Here is a 13,961-nt window from a genome sequence, read left to right as displayed (position 1 = left end):
CTGAGTAACATCTGAAAGTCAAATGTAGCTTTAGATATATTAGCAGTTTGTTGGTTGTGTAAATGATAAAATGCAAAGCCAGGCCTAGAGGTGAAAGTCTGTTCTCTCAGCTACTTAGGAGGCTGAGGCAGGAGGATTGCAAGCCCAAGACCAGCCTGGACAACTTGGTGAAACCCTATATCACAGTTAAAAGTATAAAGAGGACTGGGGATGCAACTCAGTTGTAGGGTAGTTGGTTAATCCTCAGCACAAGGGGGGGGGGGAAGTAGATAGACAGACAGGTGGATGGCTAGATGATAGACAGACAGTTGGACGGATAGATAGATAGATAGATAGATAGATAGATAGATAGATAGGCAGGTGAATGATGGATGGATGGATGGACAGATAGATAGTAGATAAATAGAGATGGATGGGTGGGTGGGTAGACAGGTGGGTGGGTGGGCAACAGATGGACAGATAAACAGATAAGATAGATGGATGGATGGATAAAAGCAAGACAATTTAGAGAGTCTCTTTGAAGAATATTTTCATGGAAAAATTCACTTAATGACAAGGACATGTAAATAAAAACACATTCATGATTTAAGAACACATACGAGAATTAGCCAAACGAATTTCTCCCTACGAAACACAGCACATTGCTCTTTCCATGTGGTTTAGAATTTCTTTATTCGTTTTTCAAATTCTTAATAATTTGCACATGGTCTGAAAAATAAAATAGCTAAGCTAAGCATATGTCTGTGATCCCAGCACTCAGAAGGCCAAGCAGGAGGATGGCTGTGCGTTTAAGATCAACCTAGTTACATAGTGAGTACCACGGCCAGCCATCGTGGCTGCGTAACAATACCACAGCTCAAAAAATTAAAATAAAAAAAGATCAAAATCTGGCACAGAATGAACAGTTAAAGCTTTCACCTCTGACTTAAAGCATCTCAGGAGATAGGAGCTGGCTTCCGTGCCTCCTTCTGGCCAGGCAGTGTAAAACCAAGCACATACAGCCAGAGTGTAAGGACAGAGGGCTTGTCATTTCACGTCTCTCCACTTACCTGCTGTCCTGATTTCCTGGTTGTCACTCTGATAAAACACTCTAACCAAAGTCAGCTTGCATAGGAAAGGGCTTATCTGGCTGACGCTTCCAGCTCACCGAGCATCGCTGAGGGAAGTCAGAGCAAAAGCTCAGGCAGGAGCTTGAAGCGGCAGCCATAGAGGACTGCTGCTTGCTCCCCCACCTTCTTGCACGTGCTTAGCTAGCTTCCTTAAATTTTTTTCAAATAATTTGTTTTTCTGAAAGATTAATTTTTTATTATTTTATTTTTAATATTATATTATTTAGTTATCTTATTGCTTTTATTACTTTATTGTTGCACACCCGGGTGAGCAAGCGCTCTGGAAGTCCAGAGGCATCCAAACCTCCAGGCAATAGTGAGCTGGCAAGGTGGATGCTGGGAACCAACCTCAGATCCTCCACCAGGACCTCGTGTGTTCTTAATGATGGACTGTCTCTCCAGCCCCGTTAGCTAGCTTTCTTATACAACCAGGACCACAGCCGGGGAATAGTGCTTAAGACAGTGGGGCTGGACCTTCTACATCAATGAACGATCAAAGAAGTCCCCCATAGACACGAGCACAGGCCAACCTGATCTAGGCAATTCCTCCATTAAAGCATCTCCTCTTGGCTGACTCCAGGCTGTATCAAGTTAGCAATGAATATGAGGATACTTTAGCATGTCTTAGAAATCCTCTATATCCAAACATAAAAGACATCTTGCTCTCCTTAATGGCTACAGAACAGTATGTCTCCTATAAACCTGAGCACAGTTTGTTTAGCCACCCTCTGTTTTGGATGTATACTTACTTACTGTCTTCAGTTATCTTACCAACGGTGACCGGAGACACAGATACAAGTATATTTGATACATGTATATTTGGATGAGAAAATCTACATGTACAATTTTTTATAGAGAGTTTCAAGCAATTTACGAGCTAACACTTATTTCTCCCATTTATGCAAAGATCAAAAATTATTCTCCTCCCTTCTGAAATGCAAATCAACCAACAGTATCTAGATACCTACAAAGGACATATAATTCTGTGCAAGGGATTGCGGGCGATACTACGATTTTTAAATTTTAAACTTGGCTTCATTTATACATAAGATTTCCTTCCTTAAATGCAGTCCTGGGAACGCCTAACTGCAAGAGAAGCCAAATTTTTAGCAAAGAAATGGGTGATATTGAGTTTTCTATCGTCTGCTCATAAAGTGAATGTTGACATTAAAATCAGACTAGATTTGTAAAAGCATTTGGGACCGTGCATTTAACGTTTGCCATTTAAGTGTCATCCATCGCAGCCCACCGAGATCTCTTGTAACCAGTCATTGGTTACACGCTGCAGATGCTCACTGCCCCACTTAGACACAAGGTGCAGAGATTTTCTCCACGTGTAAGCAGTCAGCTGAGCACATCTCTGTAAGGCAATAGCAGCAAGGTTTGACCGTGGTTGTTGCTTAGTTGATTAACTGATAACCTCCTGGTACTTTGTTTTATTGTTTTGTGATAAAGATGGACCCAAAAGCACGCTAAACAAGTGCTCCACACTGAAGTGTGTCCCAAGCCTATAGTGTTTAACACAGGTTATACAGACGATTCTCACTGCTCTTTAAAAGTTTTATTTTTATGTTATGTATACTATACCTGCATGAATACAGGAAAGTGTGCCTTGCGCACACAGGAACCTGCAGGGGTCAGAGGAAAGCGTCACGTGGATCCCCTAGAGTTGGAGTCACAGGCAGTTGTGAACTACTGTGGGTATTAAGAACTGAACCTGGGTCCTTGGCAGGAGCAGTGTGTGATCTTACACACTCAACCACCTCTCCAGCCCCAGTTACCACGATTTTTAAAAGTTGTTTCGTTTAATTCAACAGAAAGCAGTCCAAAGCTGAGGCTCAGTAAATACTGAATGAATTAGCAAACGAATACCAGGACTCAAAAGATGTTAACATTTTAATAAATCATAAGAAAATGTGGTTTACATTTGCATTGTCTTAATTATCAACTGGTTCATCTGACAGCCTTTCTCGTTTATTTAGTTATTCTAATATCTCTGAGCTTCACCTCTGTCGTTATTGAAGACTCCTGATTTTATTTTAAAAATCTTTATAATTACATTTGTGCACACACAGAGAGAGAGAGAGAGAGAGAGAGAGAGAGAGAGAGGTGGGGGAGGGAGGGAGGGAGGGAGAGAGAGAGAGAGAATACTCAAGACAGTTTGTGGGAGTTGGTTCTCACCTTTCCCCAGTTCCCAGGTATCGAACTCAGGATCTCAGGATGTCGAGCTTGGCTTGGTGACAGGTGTCTTCACCTACTGAGCTAACTCACTAGCCCAAGACTCTTGATTACAGATTGCAAGTCCAGCACACCAGCTGGATAGCACTTCTGCTGCTCTCCTCAGCTTACTAGGGGTGAGAAGGTCATTTTTCCTGAATGATGCCGTCCCTTGACACAGGTTTGCTGAAGTCCATGTGCTCTGCATTGGTGGCAACTGCGCCTGTCATCAGCTACTGTCCAGTGAATATTGAACTCTTTACCAGGGATGGTCCTAAGTTGCCACGAAATACTGATTTTAAATGATATTGAGGTTGGGGGGATGGCTCAGTTGGTAAAAGCAATCGCCGGTGCAAGCATGAGGATCCCAGTTCAACTCTCAAAAGCCATGCAACGCTGGACATGGTAGCTCATGTCTGTGATCCCCGTGTTTCTAAGGGGGGATAGGAGGCAGACATGGGAGACCCCCTAGGTTTTGGGCCAGCCAGGCTGACATTTACAATGTCTCTGACCTCCATGTAATCACTGTGGTGCAGGCATGCCCATACTCGTGCAAAAGAACACACACACGCACAATCTTACATTTACAAAAATTTAAAGCCTGAGCTATAGCAACCCATTTGAACTCAGGACCTTTGGAAGAGCAGTCAGTGCTCTTCACCACTGAGCCATCTCTCCAGCCCGAATCTAACATCTCTTTAATGTATTTGTTTTTGACTCCTAAGGATAGGACCTAGGGCCTCATTACATGGTAGACACGTACTCTAACAACATCCGCAAGTCCTGAGCTCAACTCTTCTTAAGAATCTAGGACAGTAAGGGAGGAAAGTAAAAACCTCAGCCCATGATGAATGAGTGGCTGCTCTCCCTTCAGCACCTTCCTCTGATGCAGACTCACAGTCCTGTGTTCCCACAAGACTGGCCTGGTTTGCTTTGATCTGCTGAGGGCTCTGATCCCTCCCATTCACACACAGAGGTTACGTCAATATCCTGGAATGCTGGCTCTGGCTTCTCCATCTTGGTTCCAACCTATATTGTGGGCTGCTGTGGAGGTGGGAGAGTGGCTCTCATGGCCCTTGCACCATAGCCATCTGTTCTCCACCATCTCCTTCCTTTTCCTTTCTTATATCAAACTTCTATTTCTTCCTTCCCCTTCCCCCAGAAGCACAAAAGGGTGGAGAACTTGACATATGATCTGTTATTCCATTGTCTCCGGAAGTCTGGTTTTAATTTTTTGTCCAACACTGTGTGGATTAATTGGAAAGAGACTGGGGTTAGATCTCAGAATTCAAATGGTTTTGTGATTATCACTGGCCCAGGAGACTTCTTTCCTGACAATGACTCTTGTTGAAAAGCCACAGGGAAAGCATAGTGAAAGTACAATGTCCACTTACTGCTGGTAATTCCTCTTTTCCAATAAGTCGCTCCCCACCAGTAATGGCTGCTCAGCCTGACATCCAGTGTGGGGACAGATTACATGCAACCAATCTGAAAGAAAATAAAAATCAACCTGAGACCTCAAAACACCTTTCATTAATTTATTGTTTCCTAGTATTTTTGGTAACAACGTTGCCATGCTGAGTTTACTGTCTTTCTGAAACAATGTCTGCTTTCTGTGGTTTTACTGCTTCTGATACAGTGTCATTACAAATCTCTGAGGGCAAATCCTCTTGGTGAAGGTAAAGAGTTTCTACGGTCTCATCATGACTTAATACTTTGTACCCAACACCTATCAGACCGAAGAATTTTCTGTGCATATAGTTATGACTTGTTGGAAATTTCTTTTCTTTTTTTTTTTTTTTTTTTTTGGTTCTTTTTTTCGGAGCTGGGGACCGAACCCAGGGCCTTGCGCTTCCTAGGTAAGCGCTCTACCACTGAGCTAAATCCCCAGCCCCTGGAAATTTCTTAAGTGTGTTTTCAGCTAGCTTTCATTTTTTTTCAATAGATTCTCATTTAGTTTATTACGATAACATGTTTTTAAGGTTATTCGAATAGTAAATAGTTAAAAATAATCAATGTTTAACAATCCAGCATACTATATGTAGACAGATGGTCTCCAAAAGTGTCAGAGATTCACAGAACATTGCGTTTATTATAAGATCCTGTGACTATGAGACAAGTCTGCTCCTGACAGTGCCGGTTGTGTTTTATAAAAAGGAAAGAAAAGAAACACATATCTGTTTGGTAGAGGCGCATTATATACCAGCCACACGAAGGATATAGTATGGAATAGAGTTTATTTAGGATATGTGGAGGGGAGTTGAGGAAGTAGAGACAGAGAAAGGCAGGGAGTTGGGAAGAGGGGTAGAGGCTGGCTATGAGCCCCTGGAGATGGGGGAGAGGAATGGGGAGAGAAGGGACAGAGAAGGAAGAGGGGAAGAGGGCAAAGAGGGGGCACAGAGTCCCTATTTTACTGAGTCAGGCATACCTGGCTATTGACAGGTAACTATGTTGTGGAACTTAGAAGGGATGCAAACAGTACCCACATCCCACTTCAAAGAAGGTGATGACCATCTCTACCTACATGTGGAGTTGCCAACCACTGGAAATGCCATAATTTTATCTGCCTGCAGAATGATGTCAAAAAAGGACAAACGGACTTTGGGCTAGGATTTGTTGGACTGCGTGGTTGAGCATCCTAACAATAAAGACTATCGCAATAACCATGCAGTGTCAGATTAGATCACACAGAGGGCTCCTTTGACAGTCTAGCTTTAATTTTTTTGTTTATGGTTTTTAGATTTATTTGTATTGTTTTAAATTACACCGGGATGGGGTGGGAGGAGGGAATATGTGCGTGGGAGTGCAGATACCTACAGAAGCCAGAAGAGGGTACCCTATTCCCTAGAGCTGGGATTACAGATGGTTGTACTCTGTGTGTGTAGTGGGAAACAGTATGTGCTCTTAATAGCTGGCTTGAAATCACCAATAATTTACCAATTCTTGGCCATGAAGGCCTTCGTGGGAGTCAAGTGGCTCTAGCTTAGTTCTGTTCTTTTTCAGTGGCCATCCCCACATCGGTTCTCTTGGTTGCTGCAGGAATTGGGTTGGTTTTCCTGACCCGGTACATCAAATCAAGGTGAGCTGCACAGAACTGCGGGCTAAAAGAAGCTTGATCTTAATGATTCCGAGAGGCCCTCCCGAAAGAGGAGTCCCTCTCCCGACTATAAATACTCCCATTCAGTCGCTTCTGTAGCAGGGAGGAGGAGCCCTGTGAGACTGAGCCAATAGCCATTCACTTTTCCCACAGTTCTCAGAGCACGTGTTCAAAATGGTGCCATCAGGAACTGAGTCCTGTGATACAGGGGCTCCTACCAAAGGCCATGTGTATCAGCTCCTTTCGTGACACACTCATGAATATATTCTCCATGTACTCATCACACATGGTACACCTGCTTATAGACATGTTCCTGTCAGCCTTAATTCTGCATTTCTAATAGCAGAAATTACACACGTGCTCCGTCACGAGTTCCGTCCGCTTCCTGACATTTCAGTTTAAACCTTTCATTTTTCTCTAAGTATATTTTTCATTCCTTCCTTAAAAAAATAGTCCTCACATGGCATATTGGCTTTACCTTGCACTTTTATTTAGTAACAAACTGAAGGAGTTGGTAATTCCATACAGTAAACGTCTCTAGATCCTGCTTCTGGATTCTTGCTTGAGGGACATTAGCATTCTTGAACCGGAGCATGAAGTCACTAGGAATAAATAACTCACATATCAATATAAAATTATAGGACTTCATCTGGAGAGGTCATCAGTTGGCAAAATACTTGCCTAGCGTGTATGAGGCCCTGGGTTTGCCCCCAGAACTTAAAAAAAAAAAATTATATGACTGTTTGAGCCTGGTTTTGATTAAAGAAGACTCTCTGAAACACGGTGATGGATCCTGACAGAACGCTATTAATCAAAACTCCTCATAAGAATTGACAATTATTAATGCAAGATCAATTGATACAAATGTCACAAATCCCAGAAGTAATAAATCATTAAACTAAGATTAGTATATAGCCAAGAATTTTCTTAAAAATCAAAAAATGTTACATGCTAACAAGCATAGAGAGTGATTTTAAAGGATTTTCAAAATTTTTTATAACAGTGGTTTTTTATCTAATATCCTGAAATTAGAGTTATAGTTTGAAATATAATAATTACTTAATATATTTAGATATATTCTATCTTCTTAATGAATAATATATTACATTCTTTAATTAATTGGTAAATTTCATAATACAGCCAATAAACATCATAATAAAATAATATTATTAAGAATATTTCAAAGTGCCTCTCAGTGCATTTTTAAAGCAGCAGTTGTAATGTCTTGGTCATCTGGTGAATCAATTCTTTCCATGAACTGATTTTTCTTTTTCTTTTTTTTTAACAAATTGGTTGATGGGTAGATTTACCATTCCACAGACTGGCTTTTGGTGTGCTCACCTAGATTTCTGGTTTCTGTCTCACACAAAACTCTTTACTCAATCATGGCTTGAAAATGTGTTTATCCTTAAGAAGACATTATATGAGCCATGGTATCACTAACCAAGATACTTAGGGTCTAAAAGTCAAGGGAACTCCAAGACAGGCAGACACACAGACACACAGACACAGTCAGAATACAGAGCCTCCCCTGCTCTTGCTAGCAGGGGCCTTTCTATGTATTTAATGCTAAATGCTAAGAACTGTTTTTAAAGCCTTGTGGATGCCCAGCAACCTCCACCCGTGTCATCAAGCCTGGTGTAGCCACGGGCCTGTCTCCCGTCTCCGTCCCTTCTACCCATGCTGGTTTCTAGCAGAGAAGCGGCAGAGTTGGAGGGAGGGTGGGGTGGCATGGTCTGTTCCAGCATCATTGGTAAACCCTGGTGGATGGGCTGCAAGGTTGAAAATATCTAAATAGGATTAAAACTCTTCTATCTGCACATTCAGATAGTCTATGTTTTCCTAATCTCTGAACAGCACAGATCTCTGAGAGCAGGGCTGATGTTTGCTCATGTAACCCAGACAGTACTGGGCACGCGTGTTCAGTAAGAGATACGTTGACTGAAGAGTGGTCCCGTTCTCTTTTCAAAACCTGTGAATTAACTATTTTATAGGCAAGCTTCTCAGCCGCGTCGTGTTGAGGTGGAAACCATGGAAACAGTACCAATGACTGTGAGGGCCCGCAGCAAGGAGGACGAAGACCACACGACTTCAGAAACTCAGGGAGACCAGCCCACGCGCGGAGTCTGAAGGGAAGGCACAAAGGCAGTTAGTCCAGCTGCGCCTGGACACAGGAGCTGGCACCAGGAGAAAGACTATTGTAATAGTAGAAACCTCTGGTGTGATCTGTTTTACTGAGCCTCAGTGCCTCCCATATGCACACTTGGGTCCCCAGTATCCAGAAGGACACTACCCTTCCTCCTGGTGCATCACCGAGGCTAACTTCGCAGAGTACACGCAGTCTGAGCTGCCCTTGGAGTCGCATGCTCTCTATAAAAAGCCTCTAAGTCCACTCAGACATCAACTCACTTCTGTTCTGCACTCTCCTTTCTATACCCTACTCTGATTTACAGTTTACAGAGATTAGCAAGTCTTCCAAGGCCCCTGTGGCATAGGAGATTTCTGCAAAGACAGAGCAGCACTCGAGCTCCTGAAGGCTTGGCTGTTGGCTGCTTTGCACCTATTGGAAGAGAGCAGAGAAAGGCAGAAGAGATATTGAGCCAATGAACCCTTTTGTATAGGATTCATGACAAAAAGTGAACTCAGTGACCCTGTGTGTGTGTGTGTGTGTGTGTGTGAGTGTGTGTGTGTGTGTGTGTGTGTGTGTGGTGTGCGTAAAAGTGTATATGTGCATATACATTTATATTTATACTTTCTTTTCTATTATATCTACATATTGTATACGGTTTATATTTGAAAGTGCCTTGTATAGACAAAATAAAGTATCTATTTTCAGTATGGAAAGCATTAAAATTATCAACAAAGAAAAATGTTCCTCAAAGGAAAAAAGGAGAAAGAGGGGTGAAAAAGTGTCTAATGTGATTGAACTCAGTTTTCTTTCAAAAAAAAAAAAAAAAAAAAGGAGGCGTGGGAAAGGCCCGAGCTTAGAGGTAGCACAGATAGACCACAGCTTTGGTGGCATTGTTAACCAAATTTCCCAGTGAGTAGAAGCAACAGAAACTAAACAACGACAAGTCTGAGCCCAGCTAGCATTAGACACATACATACATACATACATACATACATACATACATACATACATACATACATACATACATACATCTCTCTCTCCCTTCCCTCCTGCCGTCCTCATCTCTCCCCTTCCTGCCCATCTCCTGTTTATCACAATGATTTATAAAATCATAGGACAAATTCCACATCTTTGTTCCATTTAGCATTATTATTTATCTATTGGAGAGCCATGGATAACAGAGGGCCTCACCCCTCGTAGGCAACCATCCCACCGCTAAATCATATCCCCAGTCTCCTACTTCCAAAATGTACAGATAAAAAAAATTGTAGTCTGGAGAAGTTGGAGTCGCCTGGAGCAGCCCAAAGTCAGATGGCTCAACCAACACTCCCACATGACAAAACTGGGGTGGGAAGTTAGGTAGGAGAGGAGTCAGCTGCCAGTGGACCTCCTGCATCCCTGGGTAAAGGGGAGCCGCCATAAGAATTTGTGAGGTGGGTCAAACACCTTGTTCACAAGCTACCATTCCTTGCTGGCTTCTGCCAGTCATCAGTGTCTGTGATTTCTTTCCTCAAAACTAAATGAAGCCTATCCACACAGGTCATGGGCTTCCTCACAACATGGTGGTCTCCATCTAATTAGGTTGTTTACATGGTGACCGAAACACAATAGAAATGTTCAGTCTCCTTCAAGTAGCTGGGCCAGAAATGAACCCATATAACCTTTGCTATGTACTGATTGGTCACAGCAAGGCACAAGGCAGACCAGATTCAAAGACGAGAGGGAACAAAAGGGAAAGAGGGAATTCACAGAAGTTATCTTTGGTACCAGCTGCTGTATTTGTTTTTGAAACAGGAAAGTATAATTTTCTTTTAATTCTCAGCTCTCAGTCAATGACAATAAATATGAAATGAGTGGACGAATATTATGATCTGGAGGTTAGAACCTGCTAGGCACTAAGAAGTCCGTTTTCTACATTGAGTCTGAAATGCAAAGGTACACAAAACTATGAAGGACTGGAAAATTCTGCAGCTGTCCAACCTTCACCCAAGGTGACCTTCACGGGTTACAGATCTGATTTCCACTTCCTTTTTTACCACATTTCTTTTTTTTTTTTTTTTTTTTTTTTGGTTCTTTTTTTCGGAGCTGGGGACCGAACCCAGGGCCTTGCGCTTGCTAGGCAAGCGCTCTACCACTGAGCTAAATCCCCAACCCCTTTTACCACATTTCTTGTCTCCCACCTCATTAGCCATGAGGTTGGGGGAACACGTTGGTGGCTCATTCTTTTCTATTTTGCCTTGACATCTGAATTAAACCCCTTTGCGTCTTTTCCAGCCTTTTGGATGCTAGGGAGTAATGAGAACAGCAAACAAAAGACACCGTTTTAGATGTATCTATTTCATGTCCATGAGCGTTTTGTCTGCATGTCTATCTGGGCGCTACACGTGTACCTGGTGACAGAGGCCAGAAGAGGGAGTCGGGCTCCTGAACTGGAGTTACTGGCAGTTGTGAGCTGCCATGTGTGTGCCAGGAATTTAACCCATATCTTCTGCGAGAGCACCCAGTGCTTCTCCTGCTGAGCCAGCACCAGCCCCACAGCAGTGGCGGAAGAACAACAGCAACAATAAGAACCCAAACGAATAAAAAAAATACATGTAAGAATCCCCGAGGTCCTAATTCCCCACTCTGCTCTTCCATTAAGGGTCTTTTACTTTTCCTATTACCTAAGATTGCCCCATTCCCGAAGAATGCTGGTTTTTAGGTAACTGTATTGCAGGTTGAGTTCATTTCTGAATATCTGTACTCCCTTCCGGAGTTTGGAGAATTGGACTTCCTTTTAAACCCAACACTGGAACCTCCACATTGTTGGCATACCTCACTGTCCACTGGTACCTGGCCTAGGCCTATCAGGGCATCTCACCTAGCACTCTAGGCTACTGAATAGGGAATGAATGAAATATAGCAGGATGTGCCCTGCAATGGCCTTGCTATCGGTGAACTGGCTGGGGTTGTTTGTCTCCGTCAGATGTGGTGGTTTGAATGACAGTGGCCCCCATATGGTTCTATATTTGAAAGTAGTACCAGGAGTGGGGCATTTGCCGGGACACAGCTGACCATGTTCTGTTTGTTGTTGTTGTTGTTGTTGTTGTTGTTGTTGCATTGATTTTTATTGTTGAGGAATGTGAGAGACTTTAGGACTTTTGACTAGGAAAGTAGTTGAAAGGAATCCCTAGGCCTTAACGGGTCTTTCTAGTAGGATATTGGAAGATAGCAGTGCTGGAAAGTGTGACCTGTGGAGGTCCAGCTCAAGAGGTATCAGAGGTTAACAATCTTAGCAAGTGGGCTAGAACCCATGCTTGGGGCATATTGATGAAGAGTGTAGCTGCTTTCTGCTCTTGTCCTGTTAATCTGTTTGAGGCTGAGTTGAAGCTTTGAACTAATTTCGTCAGAGGAGATTTCAAGACAGCCAAATACCGAGTTTGTCACTTGGTTATTAGTAGTCACTCTGACGCAGATCTACACGCAAAAGGAGCAAGCATGGGAAAACCAAAACATACAGTTTGAGGAGGCAAAAAAAAATAAGAGTACCAGGGATGTTGATGTTGGAGCCATGACTTGTGCATGAAGAGATAAGAAAAAAATGAGATAATGGTGTCGTCAGCTAATCCTGCAACTTATGAAAAGAAAGGCCTAACGCTCTTGATGAGCAAAAACCAAGCTTATGCAAATGTCATCAAGGATAGGGCTGGGCTCCATCCCACCCAGGCAGCAGAACTTGGCAGTTTGGACGGTGTTCCAGCTTTTACGTCATGAAGGATGCAGGAGGAAATGGGTTGTAGAATCTTCTTCTGAGGTAAAGGGAAACTACTGAGCCGGGTACGGAAGCCCAGAGAGGCCATTTCAGGGAACCGTGAAGCCTGAATTGTGTGAGAGAGCCTCAAGCTGTTGGAAGTGGCAGGACTGTGGGATGCCTGCTAAGGAGAGCAGCAGGCAGGAGTGGAACCAGCCTAGGAGAGAGAAGTGTGTTGTTGGTAGCAAAGGTGGGAAGGTGGTGTCAACTAAGCCCTTTAGCATCAGAGATGGCAGGACTAGGAGTTTGCCCTGATAGGTTGGGGTCTTGCTTTGGTCCAGTATTTCATCACTGTGCCCTCATTCCTCCCCTTTGGAACGGTAATGTACGTTCTGTGCCATTGTATGTTGGAAGAAAACAGTTTGCTTTTTGATTTTTAACAGGGGTTACAAGTGAGAGATTGCCCCTAGACTCAGAAGGGACTCTGGACTTGGAAACTATGCTGGGTGCAAAGGGTTATGGGAACTTTCAAAGTCAGACTTGGCACACTTTGCATTATAACATGGCTACAGTCTTATGGGGACTAACGAGTGGGATTTGGTGGCTTGAATGAGAATGGCCTCCAAAGGCCCATGTATTTGAATGCTTGGTCCCCGGTTGGTGTGGAACTACTTCAGAAGATTTGGGAGGTGTGGCTGTCTTAGTCAGGGTTTCTATTCCTGCACAAACATCCTGACCAAGAAGCAAGCTGTCGAGGAAAGGGTTTATTCAGCTCACACTTCCATATTGCCATTCATCACAAAGGAAGTCAGGACTGGAACTCAAGCAGGTCAGGAAGCAAGAGCTGATGTAGAGGCCATGGAGGGATGTTACTAACTGGCTTGGTTCCCCTGGCTTGCTCAGCTTGCTTTCTTATAGAACCCAGGACTACCAGCCCAGAGATGGCCCCACCCACAATGAGCTGGGCCCTCCCACCTTGATCACTAATGGAGAAAATGCCTTACAGCTGGGTCTCATGGAGGCATTTCCTCAAGGGAGGCTCCTTTCTCTGTGGTAACCCCAGCTCATGTCGAGTTGCCACACAGAACCAGCCGGCGCAGTGACCTTGTTGGAGGACCGTGTGTCTCTAGGAATGAGCTTTGAGGTTTCAAATGCTCAAAGTGGCTTCAGTGTCACACTCTTCCTACTGTCGGACCGATGGGGTGTGGAACACTCAGCTACCTCTCCAGCACCATGTCTACCCGTGTGCCATTACACAGTGGTAATGGACTAAACCTCTGAACTCTATGCTCACTCCAGTTAAATGCTTTTCTAGAATTGCCATGGTCATGGTGTCTCCTCACGACACTAGAACACTGACCAAGACGCCAGCCTATTCCCAGTTAGTTCTCTCTCGTGTTTGTGGATCAGATGTGAGCCCTCAGACACTGCTCCAGCACGTGCTGCCATGCTCCCTCCCCACCATTATGTTCATGGTCTCACTCTCTGAAACTGTAAGTTGCCTCAGTCAAGATAGAGATCATGGGTAGATGAGGAGAAACTTCCAGCATTTGGAGTCCTGAGCTCTTGAGTGTCCAAAGCCTAGGGAATGGTCCGTGCATACAAGCTTCCAGCTCGGGGCTCCAGAAGTCTCACGGTTTGAGTTCTCAAGGTGGAAGCTTATTGTTCGGAGTTAAC

At 43.6% G+C, this 13,961-nt stretch overlaps 1 protein-coding gene across 2 annotated transcripts in view; it reads left to right on the top strand.

Annotated features, from left to right (window-relative positions):
* Positions 1–9,261, top strand: part of Il15ra (interleukin 15 receptor subunit alpha) — a 29,670-nt gene extending 20,409 nt beyond the window's left edge. For both annotated transcript variants that reach the window (XM_087591559.1, NM_001100801.1), the window contains 2 exon segments: positions 6,330–6,405; positions 8,418–9,261. In XM_087591559.1, coding sequence (XP_087447685.1) covers positions 6,330–6,405; positions 8,418–8,553 — 212 coding nt within the window. In that variant the 3' untranslated portion in view covers positions 8,554–9,261.
* The last annotated feature ends 4,700 nt before the right edge of the window (positions 9,262–13,961 follow it).

Source organism: Rattus norvegicus, chromosome 17, assembly GCF_021556685.1.
Source record: "Rattus norvegicus strain SHRSP/BbbUtx chromosome 17, alternate assembly SHRSP_T2T, whole genome shotgun sequence".
Taxonomy (NCBI): Eukaryota; Metazoa; Chordata; class Mammalia; order Rodentia; family Muridae; genus Rattus; species Rattus norvegicus.
This window is presented reverse-complemented; position numbering and strand designations above follow the sequence as displayed.